This window comes from Sander lucioperca, chromosome 1 (assembly GCF_008315115.2).
Source record: "Sander lucioperca isolate FBNREF2018 chromosome 1, SLUC_FBN_1.2, whole genome shotgun sequence".
NCBI classification, from domain to species: Eukaryota; Metazoa; Chordata; class Actinopteri; order Perciformes; family Percidae; genus Sander; species Sander lucioperca.
The window spans coordinates 35,345,104-35,370,065 of NC_050173.1; the positions used below are offsets into that span (position 1 = coordinate 35,345,104).

General features: G+C 41.9%; 1 protein-coding gene across 3 annotated transcripts in view; it reads left to right on the forward strand.

The window, feature by feature from the left end:
• Window positions 1-24,962, forward strand: part of LOC116064304 (A disintegrin and metalloproteinase with thrombospondin motifs 2-like) — a 122,441-nt gene that overhangs the window by 71,986 nt on the left and 25,493 nt on the right. For all 3 annotated transcript variants that reach the window (XM_031319411.2, XM_031319412.2, XM_036007277.1), the window contains one exon: window positions 22,279-22,484. In XM_031319411.2, the coding sequence (XP_031175271.2) occupies window positions 22,279-22,484 (206 nt within the window). The remainder of the gene's footprint in view (window positions 1-22,278; window positions 22,485-24,962) is intronic.

Genomic DNA, 24,962 nt, shown 5'->3' on the forward strand with positions numbered 1-24,962 from the left:
TTAAGTGTTTATGATTGTATACATTTAAATGGAATAACTCTGTCTCTTTCAAAGATATATAACAAAACTACGAGGGCACTTGGATAGTGCAGACCTATTAATATCTCACAATGTGAATGCAGTGTGCAGTGTGATTTTCAGTAGGGTACTCATTTTACAGATTATTCATACACCACATGAATGCAGCACAAATGCACTATCTCACAATGTTAACGAAAGTGAAAAATAATTAGTGAATTATTCGCTCCGTTATTTGGATCAGCTCCAAAATGTAATGGGTTCTTATTGCCCCATGCTATAGCTTCCACCATGTTACATTATATATTGAATGTGCTGTGTATCTGCTTTTATTGTAAAAACTAGAACTTCCTTATAAAGTATTGTAAGTCTGAAGTCAGGAAAATCGTTTTCTTAGCACCCCATGTATTGGTCAAGGTCCCCATTAGCATCGGGACAGAAAGAATCCTGGTGCCGGCCATGACTTTGATAGAAGACTGGGGTTTAGGAACTGCGTCCAAAAATACTTGGTTATAGTTAAGGAAAGTGTAATTTAATTTAACAAATCAACGTGTCCTGTGTGTTTTGACAACAATATTTCCCCCTAGCTTTTGTGTTTTGAGTTTCTGAAACATAACCATGAAAACTTTAATCATAAAAAGAACGCAGAGGCCGAGTGCTCAACCAGTTTCAAATGCAGTAAGAAAAGAAAATTTCAGTCAGGCATATTAGTTATGCTTTAGTTGCCAGGAGTAGCTTTAAAATACATTGACAGTGAACAGTTTTAAGATATGTTCAATTTCCTTGTTATGCTGATAAAGTGTGATCTGTCTGGCATTACATTACACAGAACGTTTGATAATGTAGGTTTTGGTCATGTGATGCTGATAATCTCGTAATAACCACATCAGAAGCTACATAAATCAGATCAGGGTCGATTTGAAGTGTTAGTTTTACTCTACTGGGACAGCCAGACAGGAGGGGTCGTCAGTTTTACAATATTCAGTTTGTTCCACTGCGTCTGACGAGCGTGTAATAGATATAAATTGAGCCACTGGTTTACACAGTCAGTTGAAAGTGACTGTTTTATGCAATGTGTCCTCTGCAGCTGTGGTCACAATCACGCTGAGACAATTAAAGAGAGCACGCTGGCATGTCTTCGCTGCCATGCTCTTCTGTGTGTGTGTTGTCATAGAGCGGCTTATGTGCCAACTCTGCCAAATGTGTCATCCTGTAGCAATGCAAAGGAGATGGATCATCCTCCACAGCAGATGTGCTGACGTCGGAGAAAAGTTAGTTCACTTGTCTGGCATATTACCCACGTTCCCCCTGTGATCCTTTTCTTTCTCCAGACTTCCTACCATCGCTCAGAACTCTGGGAGATTTCTGAAAAGATTCCCAATCAAGCTGACCAACCCCAGTGTTCTGGCTTGTGTCCGTGTGTGTGTGTGTGTGTCCGTGTGTGTGTGTGTGTGTGTGTGTGTGTGTGTGTGTGTGTGTGTGTGTGTGTGTGTGTGTGTGTTACCCTACTCATGCACAGAAGCTAACCCCTCCTTTTGCTTTCTTCTATTGACCTCTATTCCTCATCTTTTTTTTTCCTGTCATCCCCTACTTCATTGAAGCAAGCAAGCAAAGTTTATATATGTAGCACCTTTCACAGAGACCAGTCACAAAGGGCTTCACAAAGGAGAACAAATAAAACGCCAGATAAAACATACAAAGAGAACAGACATATCACACGTTTAAAACACATGCTACCTAAATGCCTCTCTGAACATATGGGTTTTTTGCTGCTTTTTAAAAGACTTCACAGAGTCCAACTACCTTAAGGTTATTGGGAGACTATTTCACAGCTTTGTCAGCTACCGACTGAAAGGCACGGTCTCCCCGAGTCTTGTCCGAGGTACACTTTAAAAACACTGAGCGGAGGACCTGAGAGCTCGGCAGTTGGTGTAGGGGTGCAAAAGGTCCATGATGTACTGTGGAGCCTGGCCACGTAGGGCCCTATAAGTAAGCACCACATTTCTAAAAATGAATTCTAAAATTAACAGGAAGCCAGTGCAGAGAGATTAAAATAGGTGTAATATGTGACCATCTGTTGGAACGTGTTAAAAGCCTAGCAGCAGTATTTTGAACAGTTTGTAAACGGTGTAGGGAAGATTGATTAAGGCAGGTAGAAAGCGATTTACAGTAATCCAAACTTGATTTTTGAGTTGAGTTGAGTGACTTGAATTGAGTTTTGCTATGTTTCTTAGGTGGAAGAAACATGATCGAGTCGGTGTCCTATTATGAGCATCAAAACTCAGGGATTGGTCAAAAATCCCACCAAGATTACGCAGAATAGATCGAGAAGAAGAGGATGAGGCACCCAGGTTCTACCTGATCGCTGACTAAAGGTTATCAGGGGCAAAAATGTGAACTTCAGTTTTGTCTGCATTTAACTGCAGAAAAGTGTTTGCCATCCAGAGCCTATTGGGCCTGGTTGTCAGTAAATTAAAATACAATAAATAGGATTAAGCCACCCAACTCTGCACCCTTGCAATTCAAAAGACGAATAAGTTTCAGTGCTTACCAGCTGGCATGTAAACTTGTTTCTAAAAACAACAGCAAGTCCACCACCCATCATCATTGAACCATCCATCCCTTCTCTTTCATTTTCTTTTACCTCCTTCCTCGCTTCTCTTCCTCCTTCTCCACTTCCTCACTCCTTAAAGAGCAACTTAACACCAGGCTGAAAAGCAGTGTTTTACTGCCCACTCTGGTAAAGGTTTACATTACTGCTGGGTGGGGTTGGGTGTGGTCAGAAGTGTGCTCTGTTGTCACCTGTAACTACATTGAACAGTGTGCTGATGCACCCTCTGCATCACTGCAGCAAGGTGAGAAAGTAAAGCTCTGGAGGTAAGCACATAGATCACAACCAGGATCAAAAGTTAGTATAAAAATCAACTGTACATATAGTTTAATAACTCAAAAAATGCATTACATGCATCGTTTCCTGTTAATCCCTTATGCGGGTGAAGGCAGTTTTAATTCAGTGTGGGAATGGTCTCATTTTCTCCCAGCTCTGGCAGTCCTTAATGCTGTATGTTACAATGTAAAACTGGTCATATATTTGGTAAAATGTAGGTCCAAGGTTACTATTAGCAGCAGATGTCAATCTCCACAATGTGACACATCCTCACCTCCGGTGTAGACGGGAAATTAAAAGACAAAAACAAAGGAGTTGCTCTTCTTTGTTGATAAGGTAATTGCGGAGTGTAAATACATTAAATGGCTATCGCTGAAAAAATGGCAACTATAAATAGTGTCAAAAACTGGGTCTGATTTCATGAAAATTAGGATTAAGGATTATAATTTTAAATTACACTATCATTTTCTCACTCCTGACCCTGAATCCCCTCTGGCCTCCCTGCTGTAATGACTTTGAGCCAGGTTTGAGATCACAGCATGTCTGACTATGCAAAGAATGAAACACATACATACTGTATGTGTTTCATTCTTTGCATAGTAATAGGGCAGTAAGTCAGTTCTGGCTCCTGTTCTTCCCCGTTTCCTCACACTTTGTCTCTCTCCATTTGAATTCTTGAATGGCAACAATATCACGAGAGCGTAGTAGATGTTGACTTTCTCATAACTCCATTTGCAGGTCATATTTCATTACATAGCTGTTTATTAATTTTATGTGCGATAAATATATATAGATATATAAATATATATATAAATACGTACAGTGCATATACCTGGAATTTCTGTGGTGAGTTTTGAATATATCCTGTAGTGTCTCTGTATCCTATGTATGCTGCTTGTTGTCTTTGGAGATGAACCATTAATAAGTCGGCACAGATTTAAAAGGTGCTCTTTTTAGGAAGGCTGGACTATCTGTAATGTAGCTGTTGATATGATGTTCAAGCCATTAAAAAAGAGAAACAATTAAATTGGTCTTAAATTAACTGCTGGGAACGCTGTTAAATGTTTCACCAACAAAGCTGTCATCGAGGCCTTTCAGAAAGAATAAAAAAAGAATCTGCCACGAGGAACTGTTTTCAGATTCCAGTGAACAAAACAGGAATACTGCGTTGGTGAAAGCAGCCACACTGTCACAACCTCTTTGTGTGGGTTATTTTTACTCTGAGCGCAGATAAATACGGCAATTACTAATGTTTAGCTGAGCTGTTAGAACACCAAGCTTGCTAAACCCTGCTAATTGTGTCTAGAGAGGTAAAAAGAAGGAATAATTCTGTTGAGATATAAGATGACATACTGTAATTCTTTTAGTGGAGAAGTTCTAATCTGCTTTAATCACAGCTTTGATGGGTTTGTGGCTTTAATGCCTATGCTCTATTGACACACCCACACAATCTATAAATGCAGAGATCCCTCAGTATATCTTGTGTACTTGTGTGATGCTCTTTGAAACTGTTATTTCATGACGCTAGCGGGCATATTTATTTCCCGTAGCAGAATTTATCCGGCGCACATGAAAAACACACACAGAGGCAGACACGGTGGCGGTGTCTTCCTGTGACAAGCGTGTTGCTCTCTCTGTCTGGGTAGTCAGGCCTGAGATTGCCAATAAATAGTGGCCAGTGGCCTTCAGCATCACCAGCGGGGAGAGATTTGTGTCCTCGTGCCTGATTGGTCCAGGCTTGAGGAAGAGAACAAACCATCTCGTTAATCAGGGAACACTGTGGGGACACACAGTGTGTGTGTGTGTGTGTGTGTGTGTGTGTGTGTGTGTGTGTGTGTGTGTGTGTGTGTGTGTGTGTGTGTGTGTGTGTGTGTGTGTGTGTGTGTGTGTGTGTGTGTGTGTGTGTGTTTGTGTGAGAGAAGGAGAGAGGCAGAGAAAGTGAGTGTTGTGTGTGCGCAATATTATGTCAGGCAATTGAGACGGCAGCAGTGCAGAGCTGAGCCGATGGATGACTGGGTGTTAAAGGCCGCAGGAGCAGTCATGACTCACACACACACGTTTCCGCAGAAACTCCTAACTGCCGAAGCTGTCACATTACAGTCCTACCTGTGCTTACATTCCTCCTAGCACCAATTTCACCTTCAGGGCTGCCAAATAAAGTCTAGTGCAATGTCAATTATCGTCACTCTGTTGTCTATTAGACCTCAGATAAGGTGCTAAATTCTCTGCGTTTTCTAAATACTGAACTTTTCATTAATAAGGAAAGCAGTATTTTCAGATTCATATCTTAACTTTTTAAAGCTGTTTAACTACTTAAATAACACACTGCTCCTGTGTGCCTGGCTGTGTCACACTGCCAGGTTTAGGGGCTCACACCCAAGCTGCACATGTAAGTGTACTCCTTATGGTGCTGCTTAGCAAATGTTGCTTCTGCTTTTAATAGAAATCAACAAAAGCCAGCAAAAATAAGAATCCTACAATTGTATTCAGCAAGAGCATGTGAGGTACAGTGCTCTGCTAACATATGGAGAGCAACATTAATTTGAAATTCAGAGTGAGATAATGAATAAACACTGGATCATGGGATTTACATTTCAGTAAGCTGGTTTCTGTCTCTTCACTCCAATCTCATATTAGCTCACACGGGGATACTGTTACACAGAAAGAAGAATGGTATGTGTAAATGCTTATGAAAAAAAGGTATGTTTGTAGCTTTTGTGAAATATTTCATCTTCTGTGCATTTCCAGTAAGTCAGCTCAGCGCTGACTGTAATTCCTTAAATTAGCATCCAAAAGTGGATGTTCCTACATTGAATTTATCACAATGGAGAAAAATGTATTTCCCTTCTTTGTAAACAAGAACTAATGTAGGGATTCTCATATTAAAAAGACCATCTTGTAAATGATGTTGTTAGAGTACACCACTGATTTAGCACCCTTATAACATTGTCATGTATCAGCAGAATCAGAGATATTGTGTTTTTCTATTCCACTCATTCTTCTTCCTTGACAAAACATGGCACTTACATCATTGCCAACAATGCAACTCAACATCCGACAGATCAGAAATTTAGGCATGTTATTCTACAGTATTATTGGCTAATGTAGCCTGAGCTGCCAGCCTCAAGCAGAGATGAGGAGCCTCAGAGGTCTGGTAAGCTCACATCTTTCTAACTCCACACCCCCATTTTTTTCATTTTTAAACTTAGTCTTTAGGCCCAAGATGCTGACTCAAGTGACATCACTTGAGTCAATTTATCAGACTTTCAACAGTTTCCTTTTGAAGCCACAAAAGGTTTTTATAAAACTCCCCAAGACCTGTAAACTGACTTCGATGTGTAATATTAGTGCAGTTCCCATTTAATACTCACACATATCTCCAGTTTTTGGTGTTGCTTTACAGAGCTAACGTCACCTTGGTAAGAAATGGTTAGTTCTGTAATGCATGCTTCACTATAAACCACAATATTGGACTGTGAGTGCACATCAGAGTCTCTGGCACTCTACAGATATAAGACCTGATCATTGCAGAAGACGTCTGGAGGATCCCTGATCCAGAACTAGACTGAAAGATTCATAACTGTACTGTTAAGGCCCGGACACACAGAGCCGATAATTAGGCCGTTGAACAGTCTGGCGAGGTCAGTGACTCGAGTCTGTTCGGTGTGTTCTGTGTCGTCAAACGTCCGAGGGGCCGTTGGCCTTCATTTTGGCCGATTTGACATGTTGAATCGGCGGGACGGGCACTGCCGGCAGTCAGACTCAAATGACCCATCTGATTGGTAGAGTGCTAACCCGAAAACGGGGAGCGGAATCAGCGTGACTAGAGTCCCTCAAAATCTGACGAAAATCTTTTAAACTGACCTTTGTTGATCTGAAATGAAGACATATTCAGCAACTGCATGGCCTATTTCTCGCTTAAAATGTTTTCAGAAACACGTTTCGGTGAACTATTTTAGTACAATATGAGATCGTATTCTGAACAAGCCGCCATGACAGTCTGTCTTTGAATTTCCGGAGAAATAAGACCCACGTGACGCGTTCGTCCAATCAGCTGCCGGTTTTCATTTTTGGGCAACAATACAGATTAGCGCCGCCTGCTGTTATGGAGACGTATTACGTCTTGTCTCTTCGGTGTGTTCTGAGGCATTTTTTTGACCAACTCGGGGACACTGATCAGTCCAACTGCCTTTTCTGCCGACGGTTGGCCGTCTGGTTGGTGTGTAAGCAGCTTTACATGATAAAGCACAAAACCAACATGGCCAAAAAATAGTAGTTGATCGTAATGACCGTATGATGCATTTTATGATAGCACAACTTCTAAATTATAGCTACCAAATGAATTGTTGAATTAAGTCAGTAGTTGTATCCCTTCTCTTTCTTCTATCTTTTTATATCACCCTCTCCAACTTATTCCACTCCTTGCATCTTCCTTTCCTTCCCCCAGCTCCATCACCTGTTCTGTCCTGGAGGTAGCCCCAGGGCTGCCAGGTGTGTGTGCGTGTATGTGTGAGTAACACGCTCACCTGCAATTTTTACAGCTAGTGCGCAATCAATCCACATCTTACTTTAAAGTTTGTTGGGTTCATTGTGTCCGGATGTATTCACATTTAGATTGGATTGTTCTCTCTCTGTCTATGATTTAAGTTTGTTTCTTTGGATATTTCTTTGTCCACTGTGGAGATTTCTAAAACTGATATATTGAAAGAAAATATTACTGGAATTAGAAATAGACTTCTAAACTAAGTCTAAACTAACTAACTAACTAAAATATGCCATACTTACTGTAAATTCCCATGACGTCTTGACAGCATTATGATTGCTGATATTTTTACACCAATTGCAGGGGTCATGAGAATTTTGTGACCTAAAAATTGGGTTACAGGCCAGAAAAGATGAAGAAATCTTGCTCCACAGATCAACTCACCATCCTAGTGGTGACTTGAAGACACTACGTACAGTTCATCTTTGATTTAGCTGTTGCACATTTATTTATCATTTACATCAACATAACCACTCCAAAACTTTCAAAATACTAACCCATGAGTGGCCTTTTTACTGTAATCCATAAATTCCCCATCACTATTAATTCCTTAATACATTCTTTTCATTCAAACTTTTAAAAAACATACCTTAAAAATCCTCTGACAAAAAAATCCAAAACAATATTGTGGCAGGTCACTGTGAAAATAATTTCCCACTCTATCTATATTCCCCGTCTGACATACTGAGCAGCCAGCCACAGGGTCAGAGCCAGCGAAGGGAAAGGTGATGTGCTGTGTTTAAACGAATGAAATATTAATAGTCAGCCAATTAAAATAGTAGCAGCCAGAGTGTCCCAGGAATCCAGAGCAGACATTAGCACAGTACGAATAAGATGATTTCCATCAGCCACAGCCAGACAATGCAGGTAAAGACAGCCAGGGCCAGAGAGACCCAGGGTGGGTGGGTGAGTGCATGGGTGGGCGGCGGGTTGGGGGAATTGAAGTCGGACTTGTGCCTCTGCTTGAGAGGTGTATGAGGGCTGGGTGGTGAGAAGGGTGTCAGGATGGCCTGAAAAGATGGACAAAAGCAGGATGAATTGTGTGTTGCATGGATTGTAGAGATGTATGTATGCATATGTGAGATGAAAGATTGGGGAACACTGCTTCTTTTCAATTCCTAAACAGTGTGTCCAGTTGTTCTCATTACAATCTAAAGAAACACTGATTACCTCTTCTCTTTCTTTCTCCCTCTCTAGTTATTTATTTTCCTCCCTTTCCCTCCTTGTCTCAATGCAGTTCAATACAATTCATCAGGGAAATGGGAATTGTGTGGGTTTGTTGGCCTCAGAAGTACAAACACACGCAGCAGAGCACACACACTAACATACAGTATGCACACACAGAACAGATATACACCTATACACGCTAAACAAAAGAGCAGCTAGTATACTGTGCAGTCATAAAAAGGCAGAATAATCAAGGTTTTAGTATACTGTTATCCACACAAACATAAAATTATCAAATTATAAAATTGTACATTAATCAGTATTTGCAAATACATAACAAGCAAATAACGGCAAGAACAATATAACAGTAGGTTTAATTTCGATGCAATTGAAATTGGTGAATACTTTATTTTGGATTGCTTTCCATTCACCACTTGCGCTGCTGTAATTCGCTGACTCATCATTACCAAAGGACACACAGCTCATCAAATCTTCTCCCCGCAGCTTCTTTCTCTCCCCCTGCTACTTTCTATTCTTAGCAGGGGGACGCAAAGTTCTCCATTACAACCCAATGGATACTGATGTCTACTCATGCTTTTTGTTGGCCCCTGTGTGTGTGTGTGTTGTGTGTTGTGTGTTGCGTGTGTTGTGTCTAGTACTAAGCTACGTTAAGCCAGCTGCATCTCACGTGCCTCATGCATGGCTTAACTGAGTGAAAGCCCGTCTGTGTGGGTGTTTCTGCATAATTGTAAGTCTGTGTGTGTGTGTGTGTGTGTGTGTGTGTGTGTGTGTGTGTGTGTTGCTTATCCACATTTCATTCTTTTTCATGTGTGTATGTGCATGTTATGCATACACCCTCCATACCCTCTTCTCTTCTTTTCTCTCACACACAGAAACACACACTCTGACACAAACTTGCAATGGATTTATCACCATATATTAATCTTTAAGATCATCACTATTATGTAATTCAAAATGTTTTAATTTACCTCAATAATGCTATGTCAGTAATCCTTTTGGAGTGATTCACAGTGTAATATGCCAGTGACAGGCAGAACAAATACTTGGCTCACACATTGTGAGTAGGCACACTTCCATATGTGTACACACACACACACAGACACATCAACACGCGCGCACACACACACACACACACACACACACGCACACACAGTGGTATTCACAGAGTAATCAGCGCTGCAGCTATTATTAATGAGAGAGAACCAGGTCATTAATATTTAAGCAGTGTCACGGGGGCCAACGCCATGAAAGTGTGTGTGTGTGTGGTCTGTTTGTGTGTGTGTGTGTGTGTGTGTGTGTGTGTGTGTGTGTGTTTGTTTGTGTGTGTGTCTATCCACATATAGAAGAGGGGCAAAGGGACTATAAGGCAATTTCCTCAGGCAGCGTAGTGAGACCTACTCTATTACAATAGGATAGACAGAGATGGAGACATATTACTCCCTTAAACAGAGAGGAGGAGGAAGACAAAAACAGAAATATCTGATTTTGCTCCTTGTCCTCTATTTCCCGTCCTCTCCTTGTCTTTTTCTCCTTTCCTTGTATCTCCTCTCCGTCAGTGGTTTTTGCCCTGTGGAGGATGAAGAGGATCGAATGGGAAACAGCAGATATCTCATTACATCACACTAGATAGGATGGGCCTGGGAGGTGTGTGTGTGTGTGTGTGTGTGTGTGTGTGTGTGTGTGTGTGTGTGTGTGTGTGTGTGTGTGTGTGTGTGTGCGTGCGTGCGTGCGTGTGCGCGCGTGCGTGTGTACGTGTGTGCGTGCGTGTGTGCACTGCCAGCGTGATCCCTTCTAAATGAACACTGTTGGGGATTGTGACTCTTTGGTCTGTGTCTAGTCCTCCACACTTGGCATGCTCTGGTGACAGCACACACACACATGAACACACATAGATGTAACACACACACAATTTTTCTCACACCCACAGACCAACATGATGGGGTGAGGGTGTAAATAGTTGAAGAAAGGACTAAGCATAAAACATGTAAATAATGACATGAGTTCTGGCCCTTTCTGTCTCTTTCTTTCTTTCTTTCTTTCTTTCTTTCTCTCTTCCTCTATCTCGTCCCCACATTCTCTTTCTGTGTCTGGGATTAGTGGGTATTACTTGCTCTGCAGAGTGAGGAGAATGAGACAGGTCTTACTGCCAGTTCCTAGATTGGGAGAGCAGGGAAAATACTCCTTTGGCTTTATAATAACCTCTCTTTATTAAATTGAGCTGGAGGATATGGAGGACAGCAGTCTGTTTCGTCCCCCCGAGCCGGTCGTCTGTATAGCTGCCCACAGTTGGCCTTAAATAATGCCAAGTTTTCCTGTTGAGTCATTGTTAACATATTGATTGAAAGGTTATTAGTTAATGGTAAATCCTATAACATGGAGGGGATTATTGCTATGAATGGGATTAGTTTAAATTTTAGTCTTATCCCAACATAAAGCAGATCATAGTTTACTAAGAAAGAATGTCATTTTCAAAATCTAGCCATACAAAATAGCTACAGAATCGACTTCAATATTTTATCCCCCACAATCTTCCATGGATCAGCATGATAATCGTCAATCGTCATGCAGTTTTAATTTTGACAAAACTTTGGGGAATGACGTCGGTCACTGCACCATTTCAGCTGTTGAGGTTATACTAAAGGAAGTGGTTAGGTGTTTTATAATAGACTGAATGTTAAGTTCAATATCGTGGACACTGCCCATAAGACGCCCACATAACCTTTATTGTATTGCTCCATAATGGCATTCTGCCATGTTACATTATGTTTATTGAATAGCAAAATGGAAGGAGCGACAGGTTTCCCTTATACGTCCACACAGTAAATTAGCTTTTGATCGGGGCGGCCTCTAGCTCACCCAGTAAGAGCGTTCGCCCCATGTTGGCTGAGTCCTGCAGCTGCGCAGGGTTCGAATCTGACCTTCTGCCCTTTGCTGCGTGTCATCCCCTATCTCTCTCCTCCTTTCTGGTCTATCCACTGTCAATAAAGGGAAAAGCCCCAAAAAAATAATCTTAAAAAAAAACAAAAATTAGCTTTTGATAGTTTACTTTCAAAACTTCCCCACAGCAGCACGAACATTTCCTGGATAATTTCAGTTTCAAGTGTATTTTACTTATATAGCACTTAGTTTTTGATAGCAAGTTCAAACACAATTTAAACCTAGGGAATCAGATAAAAACAGGCAAAACACAATTAAAATCCAGAGAATAAAAGTGGGTCTTAACATTTTGGGGTATCAAAACCCCTCTCTTTTTTTCCTGTAAAATGTTAAACTTGTAGAGTAATATAATGGGATGTGTTTGTTGTCACTAAAAAATGTCAGATTATAGAAGCTATAAAAGCTCTAAATGTTGTTTTACTGTGACTGTAAGGTTATGAATTGTTATGAATATGTTAATAATTGTTACAGAGAAATTACATTGTTACTGTCTGTTTGGTACATGGTAAATTACACGATACTACAGTATGAGGCTCAGCGACTGTCGCTATGGTGAAGACATCGGTTAGAGGTGTAAATCAGAGCTGTAGCAAATTCAAAAAGTGTCATAGTTATTTAACTTCCCTTGGCTTAACATTTACGTATCACTCTGAAGTTTCTATGTGCACATTTTTTTCTTTGACTTTCTATCCAGATCCAGATTCTTTTCAGTGCAGCTGTTAACCTTTTGTAGGAGTGATTTAACCGGGAGACTTTCATGCCTATCCAAGCCTTGAAAGTAGTTTAGCTGCCACTCCTAGTACCTAGTATTGTCAGTGGTTCCCAAGCAAATGAGTCCAGTCCAGCAAATGAAAATGCATCTTCAGCCAGATTTTAGCATGTTATCATGTAGCCATGCAGGAATGATCTCTGTGTCAAACTTCATCAGTGAAGGGCACACACAAATAAATGACACATTTTAAACTCATGTAGCCACATCAGTTTTGGTTCTGCTAAATACATGCAGAGAGAGGAAAAATCATCAGTAAGTTTAAAAACTTTGTTGTGATCCCATCAAAGAGCCCCGGTGTTTTTTTCCCTTATTGGCCATCTGCCTGTGTGTGCAGTGATTTGATTACCTGGAAGCTTCATTAGGATAGAGAGACGGGGAGGCCACGCTGGAAGCTCCCCTATCCTCCCTACTCAAGTATAGAGTTACCTTTGCACGGAAGAGACTGCATTGATTAGCCATATGCCTGGGAGGTGGGGGGGTAGTAGCCTCACCCTGTGCCATCACGATCGCCTTTGAGGGACTAAGATCTGGGAAAGTTGGATGTGCAGAGATATATTGTGTATGGGATACTTTCCCCCAGTGCATCTTTGCATTAAGATCCTATCTCTCTTGGTTACCAACAAAGCAGTGATAATCAAAGCAGTGAACATTAATATGGGAAGCCTTTGCGAGGGTTTTCCGGGCAAGATGCGATGCAGGAAACTGTATGTCAATCAATAGAGTGCACACAGATAGACCAGCGCATGGCTTCCACGGCAACTGCCAAGGACCTGGGGATGGACTTGTTTGTGTGTGATTTTTCTAGCAGCTTTTGAAGCATCTTTGCAGCTTGACTTTAAACCTGTTCCTATCATGTTTTTCTCCCCTGTTGTCACTATTTCTGCACATATTTCACTTTAGTGGCCATGTTTAATACACACACAGTGTTCCTGTCCAAAGGAGCAAGATGGACGTGTGATCTTTACATAAACATACCTGAGCTCTGTCAACATTAGCCTCTCTTAAAGAGAGCTATCATGGTTTTGATTACATTTTATCAGCTTCTCTGTCAGCCTTGCTCCCTGTTCGGAGCCAGCTTCGTAAGAATGATGAATGGTTCTTTTAATTGTTTCTAATTGATAACTGCTCTGAAAGACTTTGTTATGAAACACTGCCAATTTAGTAACACCGATACACTGTAGTGCCTTATTAATTCTCTCCCGTCTGGCTTGAGCACTGTGCAATTGAAAAGAACTCTGTCTTTGTGTTTGTGGGCTGACGAGGCAGTAATAACTCTTGCTGTTAGAGCATGCCAGTTTTTAAACGCCAAAATACTTTTATTTTTTATTTACCTCCCTGTGTCCAAGTGGTGTATTCAAGTACTCCACGCCTTAATTGTTACAATACATTACATTACAATGATATCTCTGCTGATTTACAACGCTCCTTATGTAGATGGGTTAGAGATGTTCTATAACTATGCTACAGCCTGGCTTACATGTTTATCATTATCATTTATGATGAGGTGATATTGCATGATAAATTCTCATCCCGCCGCCCTTTGGCAGGCATGCTCGGCTCTGCTGGTGAGCTGCTTGGTGAGAACATTTGCATACATATTGTCTTACACCTTTAGATAGACTCTCTTTCTCTCGCCCACTCTTACTCCATATCTGCCCTTTCAAAAGGTACATTTAATGAATAAAAGAGGAAATGAAGGAAGCAGGAAAGGAGAGGAATGTAACGAGGATAGTAGTAGTTGGCCTTTGGTCATCAGACTTATTGACTGAGACACCTGTAACCTGTTTGGTTATTTGGTATTTATGTTGGCCATTCACACAGGTAGCTCACCTGTTGTGGTAGCTTTTGTTTATTTGGCTGTTCCCACCTGCTTTGCCTGTGGGACAAGTATTTACTGGTCCACCTGTGGCCATCTTGTGAAATCACCCAACATGACACTTGGATCGACCTCTTCCGAAAATGTGACAAAAAGGGATGGGATGTAGAGATGTAGACAAAAAGAGCAACTTAAGGCCCAAATGTATTAGACATAACCGTTGACCCAGCTTGTTGTCATCTCTGTTTTGCTGCCGATTGGCAGTTTGAAGCTTTAAAGGCATACTATGTAACACGAGCTGTAGTTCCAATGAGACAACCTGTAGGGGGACCGAAGAGGGAAAAGTTACATAGTATGCCTTTAAGACCAAGGCGCTGCCTTTTGCACTTTGTCCAATTATATTTTATCATGAAATGAGTCTTGTTTATAGTGTGTTAATCGTCTTTTTGGTTGTCAGTTGGCTGTTTTAGAAAACATTTACAAACCAGCAGACTTCACGAGCTGCTAAATGGAACTAATTAACAAAATCTAGGTACTGCCCTCTAATGTAGAATTGCTAAATTAAAAGGGAATAATGCAAAACGCTTTAAATAGATCTCAAAAAATATTTTGTAACCCAAGCTTTTGTATTTGGCTTGTCATCTTAGTTTATGATAAAAATAAATAAATAATAATGTACAGTCGGGAGTTTTCTCTCAATAGTCCTCAAAAGCCCAATTCAACCTTCTCATTATTATCCCTCCCGTTTCTCACCTCCATGTTTTTTTTTTTCATTTCATTATCTCTATTATGTTTCTCCTTCTCCACTTTTTCTTTTCTCCTCTGCTCCCCCTTCTCCTCTCCTACACCGCTTCCTCCACTCCCTCCTTTTCTACAGTGCTCAGGTTGACAGATGTTTGGCTGACTGGCCTGTCATAATAACTGTGGTGCTGGGTGTCTCAAGTGGCTGGCGTTGGCTGTTCTTTGAGTACTTCACAGCCAGGACAGGACAGGACATTTCCTGGGGCTATGGGTGATGGGAGATGAAATGAGGACAGGAGAAATGCAGAGCAGTAAACAAGAGTTTTAATATTAGTTTTTTTATTATGCTTTTTACAGATGTCAGTACAAAGAGTTGTTTCATCTCAGTAAAAGAAGAGTGAGAGTGAAGAGTCTCCTCAGCAGACAAAGTTAGCGACTAGCTGGTGAACATACAGTAGTGGAGCATTTAGCAGAGCCAAAGAGCAGAACTGAGCTAAAAGGAGAGTGACCATTGGACCTCTTCAAATGAATGCTAATGTTGCTCTGATACTGACACTGGACTCACAGCTGTGCATCGCTGCAGTTCACAGCAGTGCGCTGCTGCAAAATTAAATTGACACTGATGTATAAAACTGCCAATCAGATTAATTTACTTATTAATCAAAGGTGCCAGAACGCAGTTCCTGACCTTCCGGCCAAATCAATTATCACATTGGTTAAATATTAAAAAAATATTTTTTTTTATTAATAAAAGCTGTCCTAGAATACATATTGTACCACTCAGACAAATTGATCTGCCAAAAACCTGTGACTGAAGGGAGTTAAAATCGAGAGAAAAGCCTCGGGTTCACAATCTTTTGAGTTACCCTAACATAACCATAAAAACATCCACCATGCTTTAGTTGCATGAGCAAATATTGTCAGGAAAAATAGAGATATGCTGCCAGAGAACAACAGCAGGCATGTTCAATATAAACATGTCCTCTTTATGTTAATGAAAACCTAATCCAGGCAGCATCACATTCCCTACAGACATATGAGTTGTATATGAACAGGGTTGATATATAAGATTAGAGGATGAGGTGACAGGCAAGGAGGGGCTGCAGGGTTGGGGGGAGAGGTGGCAAGAGGGCCACAAACCCTTCAAGCCAGCGGGAAGCTGTCTCTCAGAGATTTATAGATTCTCTGGGAGCCGGACCTTGCACCTCGCTGTCAGCCTCTATCTCTTTATCTTCCTGTAGATGCACACACCGTTTCCCAGTAAGATTGATCCATAGTTGCCTCAAAGTAGACAGGCAGTGGAGCTTGATATGACAGTAGTAAGATATGTAGACGAAGAATGTGCCTTGTCTGCATACTGGTGCTGTTTTGTGTTTATCTTCGCTGCCCTTTCATGGCTGGAATTGTTTTCATACTTTTTGATTTCATAAGAGACCTTTATAAATGCCTGGCTCTGTGAGGCAAATATAGACAGACTCAGGAAAGGACAGGCAGACAGGCCGTCAGACAGGTCAGTTTCAGACTGGATGAGACCAGCAGTAAGCCCTATATCAGCCTGGCTTTGCTGTCTTATTGGACACTAAGGCTCTCCAGTTTACATCGAGCTTCGTCGATCCAACCACAGAACGAAGAGAGAGAGAGAGAGAGTTTGGGGATATGATTGATCTTTGCCAGCAATATTGCCTCTGTGGATGGCATGATTGGCTTACAGTGTTTGCGATGTTTACATGGGCTGATCTTCTTTGCTGTAATTATTGATATGATAAGAGGCACTCACAAGGCTCCTTAAAGCTTTAGAGAAATATTGCCGCTCAATTTAGGCTCATTTGTGACAACATCTGCAATCATGAGTGATTTTTTCAGTTTCAAAGCTCATTTAATTTGGTGGCTTTGCATTATGAATATGTAGTTGACTCTGCATATAGACTTTATGAAGAAATGGCTCCGCTTGGCTAGTGAAACGGTGGTACAGCAGGACACGGGGAATCGGTGTGCACCACAGCGCACACACACACACTCACACACACACACACACACAGACCCAGCAGCCAACAGCCCTGTGTGTTTCTGACAGAGAGACAGTTATGTAAGAGGGCAGAGCTGAAGGTTGTCTTGTCTCATGAACCACCAGAAATCCACACAGACACACCACGCAGCGATGAGCATAGGTGGCCCTCTTGCCTGCTGATTATAAAGGCTGCTTCATGCAATATTAAAAATGGTCCTCTGCGCCACTTCAGGGAGCACAGATAGATATCATGCATCCGCCTAAATATTATGGATCTTTGGACATGAAACTCAAGGCTCGACCACTCAAAACAGCGTTATAGGAATCACGGTTAAAAATAAACAGCCCTAACCTAAAGCAGTTATTAATAAATGGGTAAAGTTCAGTGCTTGATGTATGAATAACTATTATGGTCTTTAGGGAGCTGTCCATGTAAAATTAGATTGCTGATTGCCAATCTAAATAATTAATGGCAGTATGATTATGGAAAGCGTAGTTCACTATGTGTTCTAAACTCTGCAGCCTTAACAGCTGTCATATGGGAGGTTAGAAATAATAAGCATTCAGTATGGGAACATTGTGTGGGACAGCATGGCATGTTGCTACCTGTCCAGATGCGAGCAGCAGCGTTAACGGGCCGCTGTCCGAGCCACTCATCACCATGACAACTCATAAAGCTGTCACCGGGGAGACTAAATGTCCATGCCCTGAGCTATGTGACCAAGACGTGTCTGTAAGTAAATTAGTTCACGTGTGTGGATAACTATGCCTCTAGTTGGACAGACAGCCTTGAACTCAGGTAAGCACTAATGAGTTTGCCATGTCCCCGCAGGCCTGCTGCCACTCATACGTGCTACAAAAATAACCAAACTACACAATAGCACTAAAGATTTTAATCATCACTCCTGAGGGAAGACTGTGTGTAGGCAGATACCCTCAAAGTCACTTGTGTATGCAACTCATTTTAATGTTATTAATATAACACTTACATTACGATTTAATGTTAGGCAACTTTTCACTGTAATAACTGAAAAAAAAAGATTTCTCAAATAACTTTATAGCCCATATCTTTAACCAATATTTCAAATAATATCATTATTCTTAAAGCCAGGACTTTTTCCTCCAAGACTCCCCATACGAATTAAGTCACATAATCTTGGAATTTAGCAGCCCTAACCGCACTTATCCACCCAAATTAACATCTGCTTTATTTTCTAGGACTTGATTGTGATTAAGTCCTGCATGACTTTACCACAAACTGTGAGACTATACTGTTATAGTATAGACTACGTATAGACTATACAAGTCTGGGGTATGCTTAACAAGAACTACCATAGTTTGTAGGACATGTCCTCCTCAGAACCTCAGAAGGCAAATGTGCTTATAGCTGTTCTGAACGGGGGGTGAAATGTCGGTTATTATAGCGAGGGCCACACAGCGCACACTTTCAGACAGTCTTTTCTGTCATTCATAGTGTTACACTTGGTTGTACACTCGTAAAGTGACAGAAATACTTTTTTTTGCTATTTGATTCTGTGTGTGTGTGTGTGTGTGTGTTTTATTCTTTTGTGTTATTTTACAATTACAATATTTAATAATTACAATATGATGCTGTATACTGTAATTCACTATATTGTAATTCCTCTGTTAATACTGTATTTACTGAGTCTACTTTGCTGCATAAATCACCATTCATGAGGCTCTGTGTAACAAATACGTGGCAGTGATTTTGTTGTGTTGGAGTGTCTGTGATGTTTGCCTACACAGACACTCTGGTGCACACCTACCTCGACCGGAGTGACCATCGTAAGGTGAAAGCCAATCATTATACAGTAGAGCTCCTGAATGCGGAGCAGAGCGATGTGCCACACCTGACTGCCAAGCAGTCACCTTAAACCAAAGAGCGCTGCTCAATAGTAAGATGTGGCTTGACCTGAATTATCATCACCATTCTCCCTCTTCTCCTGTTGTGGCTTATAGTCTCTCCTTACTCTCTCGACCCCCCCTCTCTCCCCACCTGGTATTCAGTGGGCAACCAGACATTCTTGACATTTTGCAAAGGTTGAAAGACAAAGAACCTTTGTCTCCTAATAAGGCCGCGCTCTACACCCCGCCTGAATGAGAATACTGGGGGAGAGAGAGGGTGGTGTCTCTGAGGAGGTGAGCATGTAGGGTGGCGTGTTTGTGTGTGATGATGAAAGTGGAGGGAGGAGGGGTACATGGGGATACAGGCAGGAGTGAGAAAATGCAAGGACAGGAAAAAGGAAGTTTCAGGTAGAAAGAGGTGTGTGTGTGTGTGTGTGTGTGTGTGTGTGTGTGTGTGTGTGTATATGAGGTGTGGGAGGAGGAGGTTTGGGACGGAGAGACAAGAAAAATCCTCTATGGGTTTAGAGTGATAACAGTTAGGTTTCAGGGGCTATTGTAAGCTATTGCTGCAGGAAATACGGCAGCACACCCTGATGCTTCACCCGCAGTCACAGGCAGACGCGGATGTTCTACAAGAGAGCGATATTCTCCATCACTGCAGGAGCTTGAAGCAGAACTCAAAACACCCAAGGTCCTTCTGGTCTCTTCTCATCTCTCTCTCTCATCCATCACACCCCCCAGCTCTACCTTTCACCTCCCTTACCGCCTCTCTCAATCTCTCTTGCACCTATCAAAACAGCTGAAGCGAGGAAAAAATAGTGTTCGAGCAAGTGTAAGCAAAGACAGAGGTGCGATGAAACGGAGAGGTTTAAATAGTTAGAGCTTGCCACCTGGTCAAGCACCTTTCGACCTTTGGTTCAGCCAATTCTTGTTTTTCACTCTGCGGGTGTCACTTTGAGTTACCTCTACCGTATTCCTTCCACTTACCATACAGCTGTGGCCCTGTGTTATGCAATTTCCCTGCATTGTCTCATTCGCAGTTTTCAAGGCACTGCAATTTTGCAAAGGCGCAGAGTGTAAAGTAAGAAAAACAATAGTCCTTTTTTCTGTTTTTCTGTGTTTTGTCTTTCAACATTACATAAGCAAAAGGTAAAAATATCTGGACCTGTCTTTAAAAGCAGATGGTGTGGTTATGACATCAGACTCGTTAAAAGCAGCTATAACTAGGAAGAGCCAAGGGTTGTTGTGAGGTACACTGTCTTAAATCCAGCATTATCTGCTAATCAGGAGAATAAATGTTTTCTGTGTGTGTGTGTGTGTGTGTGTGTGTGTGTGTGAGAGTGTGAGAGAGAGAGAGAGAGAGAGAGAGAAGAGCTAGTAAAACAAAATATGTGCTGCAACAATCTTGGCATTCTCCTTCCTTATAGTCTCTTGATTCTCTCTATATGAATCTCTATCTTTCCCCCCTCTTCTCCGTCCTCTCTCTTTTTATGTGTGGGTATTCTGTCACTCACTGGAATGTGGGCAGATTGGGATCATATTCAGACTTCCAGATTCATTCTGCGAGCAACTCAAGAGCCAATATTAGCCACGCGGTCGTTGTTTTACCCATGAGCCCGTTGCCTTGGAAACGTTGCATAAGAGGGAGTGGGAAAGTGGGATGCCCCTTGCTGATTGGGAGACAAGGTGGCAGATCTCTCTTCCTCTACCCTCCTCGTCCCTGTATCTTCCTCTTGCATCTTGTTTCTTTTCCCTCCACTCAACACTTGTTCTAACTGTATGTGTCAAAACCCTGGAGCTCCAAATTTCCCCTCATGCCCCGTGATGAATCAACTCAGCACCCCCAAACAAAGATCCACAGTCAAAAACAGCATACATATTACAGTTATGTCTTCAGATTACTTAAAGCTCCTGTTGGAACATTGACTTGTGGCCCAATTAGACATGTTTGTCCACACAGGGCTCACACACAAGCACCTGCATAAACACTCGAACACACAAACACCGCTCCATGAGCTGTGTTGTGTGTTATCCTTGGCAGTGGGAGGCCTTGGCTGGAGTCAGGGAGGATAGCGCTTTGTTGAATCCACTGAGACTGCATGTTCAAGACTGCATGACTTGGCCTTCCATGGCTTCCATATAAGCAAGGCCATGCTGTGTCTACATACAAGCAGGATGAGAGAGATGGAGGATTGGTGAGGAAGGGAAGGGTGGCCTTGGCTCCAGAGACGGGACAATTTATCTTCTGTATCCTCACTGACTCCAACTCTTTGCCTGATTTAAAAGTTTAAAAAAGAAACTAGACTAAACACTTAAAACTTAATCCAGTCATTTAGGGGTTGGGACTGCAGTTTATCCAAAATGCCCTAACAACATAACAATGACTGTCTACTATACCTGTGTAGGCAAAAACGGAGAAGTAATTAGGGATCTGAACAAATCGGGGCTGCAGTAGGTTGCACACTTTCCGATGGAAAAACCTCAATTTGAGTTTCTTGTGTAATTTGCATTTCTTTTCCAGCATGTAGCAAGCCAAGAAAAGAGCAGGGTGGGCAGCCCCTGTGTGAGGGAGCTGTCTTAATCCATGTGTTTAACAAGCACCATCTGCTGCTTTTATTCAGATGGGAGTAGAAATATTTGGTTGATTAAGAGAGGATCTGTGTAGGATGGCTACACCGTTACCACCAGTTACAAGGGATACACATGCAAGATTCTGTCAACTGGTGTCTTGGTAGGCAAACAAAAGAAGTACATCCTCTCCTCCTGCCTGGTATCCTTCTTCACTCCTGGTCTCATCATGATTCTGGTTTACTGTAAGATCTATAAGGTGGCAAAGCAGCGCTCCTCCACTGTGTTCGTGGCCAAGAACGGCCTGGAGAGGCAGCCCAACATCAACATGCAAGTGCTCAAATAAGTACACGTGTGCTAGTGGATGTAGATGTGAAGCACACACATACACACAGACCAGGGTTTTTGCTTTCTCAGAATGGACCTTTGGGGGGAGGGGGGGCTACGCAAGACAGTAAGCATGATCGTTCCGCGTACAGTAAAGGCAGTGAGTCTGTGTTACCTAATTTGACTGAAATCTATGCATTTTCCTGTTATTTTTGACAATTTAAGAAACAAACGTATATTATGCTTGAGTAAGTAAAACCCCAATTTACAAAACTGGTTAAAAAAGTAATATTAATATTTAAATAAATCTCGGGGAGAGTCCGGTACAGCCTGACTCTGGGGATAAAACTTAGATTTGCTCTCATATTCAAGTTTATGTTCTGCTTGTTCAACGGTTGTTTGGTAAATTGCTCTTAAACACATTTAGTGAGGATTTGAATTGCTATTTTTATTCTCAATTCTTGTCATTTTGGTGCTGGTGATTTTCCTTTGGGGCTGGCTAAAACCTCTTTCTCTATGCAGAAAAAAATCCTGCACACACGCTAAACACACAGTTTATGTACCCATTTTAATAACTCAAATAATGCTGTTATTTGTTTATCTCCAGGTGCTGATCTAGGTGGTCTCATGGACCTGGAGTCTCTGTACCGCGGCGTGGAGCAGAGTATCAACCACACGCGGGCCGGGCGAATGCGCAGACAGAGCCTGGAAAGGGCCTACAACATCGAGGTGCTGCTGGGCGTCGACGACTCGGTGGTCCAGTTTCACGGGAAGGAGCATGTCCAAAAGTACCTGCTCACACTCATGAACATTGTAAGTGTTGGTGGCACACACAGTTAGAAACACACAATAACTCACACAAACAGACAGAGAAGTCGATAAATATATGTCAATTAAAAGAATGTAACCTGTTGTGTAAATTGCTGACACTAAAGGTTATTTTAGAGCCTGGGATCTCAGGTATCACATCATACACAGCGTACAGCGTGCTATCACACAACATATACTGTAAATGTGTCTTCATGTACACCCATCATCCCAAATGCCCAAAAATGACATTTGTTGTCTTGCTTAAAAAATAAAAAATAAAAAAAAATAGGAAAACTGTTCTGTTTGAGTTAAATGGGAAGTAAGTCACAGAGAGGTCAAAGAAAGAGGGTAACACACACCGAATGATGAGGATTCAATTCCCTTCCTACATGTTCTCATCCAGCAATCAGGCATGGGTAATCCTTTCTTCTCTATCTGAATATGATGAGATTTCATTTGTTTGAGTGTGTGTGTGTGTGTGTGTGTGTGTGTGTGTGTTTCTGTGCCACTCGCACTCAGTGCTGGTGGCACGTTGTCAAAATCCTGTGTGTGTGTGTGCGTGCGTGCGTGCGTGAGATGCAGAAACAGCAGGCTGTATGCTCCAGGCCACAACAACACTTAGCCAAGCACTCAAACTCCCAGGTGTGTGTGTGTGTGTGTATATGCGCTTGTGAGTTGGTGTGACACTGAACACACTGCAGACTTTAATCTTTGCAAATTAAACCTGTGGTGAGAGTGCTGTTTGCACGCATTTGTAGGCGTGTGTGCACACATTGGTGTGTGTGTGCGCGTCTGTTTGTGTGCATTCTCCTGTTTGCTTTCGCTTGTATTGCGACCCACTGCGCAAGGAACCAATCTCTGACTGTTAAGCAGGTGCAAGCATACAGCAACAAATCCTACCACACCTCTTTGTCTCAGCTCAGCGCTTGAGAAAGAACAAGAGCCGCTGTGCTCTCTGCCTCCCCTTTTAGATATTTGTTAGACAGTATATGAGAAGGGGGTATGCAGCCCTGTCGCAGCCCCCCTCTAATCTGTGGGGAAGAGATGGAGAGACAGAGGGAGAAGGAGTATTTTAAACAGCGCATTCGGAATAAATTACTGACAGCCAGATAAACAGAAATAAATAAATAAGGGCTGCCTCCCACGCGTGGCATCTGGGCGACTTTCTTCTTGAAAGTTTGCTTTGCTCAGTTCAGGATGGGTGCGCCCCCCCCCTCTCTCTCTCTCTCTCCCTCTCTCCCCCTCTCTCTGTTTTATATCTTTCTCTCACTCTCCCTGTTTCTCAGCAGCACCGAGTCGCTCCACGCTAAGCTCTTTTGCATTTTTACTCCTCCCTGACTTGGGTAGTTTATGGCAACTAATCGACAACGATGTAAAAAATAAAAAGACATGTAAGGTAAATTTAGGATGAGGAGAGAGATTTAACAATATACAATAAAGATGCACTCTAAAGGTGTTCATATCTAGGCAGTTTTTTTTGTTATTGTAATAGTGTGGCTGCTTAACCACACAGAAAGATAGGAATACTTTGACACTGTAAAACCATGTCAAATTTATGGCATGATGTCTCCTCTCCAGTATTTTTACTGCTTCCACTGTCTTAGGGGTGTTGAAATTAATCATTGCATCACTGATTGCATCATACAGACTCCGCTACATTCAGGAAGTGTCTTTTTTTAAGAGTAGATACTATGAAAAGGCGAGTTTATATACTATATCAGACTGCTTGAATTTGTTGATGAAAACCATAAGTAGCAATATACAACAATATTGAGGAGGTGACGCATCATGATGCATCGGGATATCGAATCGGATCGAATCCTTGACAGGATAATCGTAATCGAATCATGAGACCAGTGAAGATTCACACCCCTACTGTCTTCTCTCCTTAAATTCTTCGAGCCAATTCTTCTCCTTACTTTCAGGCTGAATTAAGTATCTGACATAAAAAGCTTCTGTATGCATATTTGTGTTTTCGTCACTTTCAACACACTTAGAAAAAGTGGTCCTGTCTTTTGTTGAAACAGCTGTCACAGTGTTGTAGAGCCACCTTCAAAGACTAAATAAAGTGCTTGCCTTTTAGCACAAAAGGGTTATTCTGTAAAACTACAATGATTTGTTTCTCATGGTCTGTTTTCACTCATTTTCGTGTTTTTGTAATTACTCTCTGCATCGTCCCCCTCTACTTCTTGCCTGTATCTCTGTCTGTCAGTCTGTTTGAATGATAAATTCACAAAGTGAGCTTAGAGTCAAGGTGGACAATTTGTGTGTGTGTGTGTGTGTGTGTGTGTGTGTGTGTGTGTGTGTGTGTGTGCGTGTGCGCGTGCGCGTGCGCGTGCGTGTGTGTGTTGCAGAAAAGGGTGCAGTCTGCAGGACATCAAAGCGCTCCCACAGAAAACCACTAAATCCTGTCTGTGAAGTTCAGCGACAAGTGTCAAAGTGTGTGTGGGCGTAGGTTGAGTTAAATGTGTGTATTGGTAA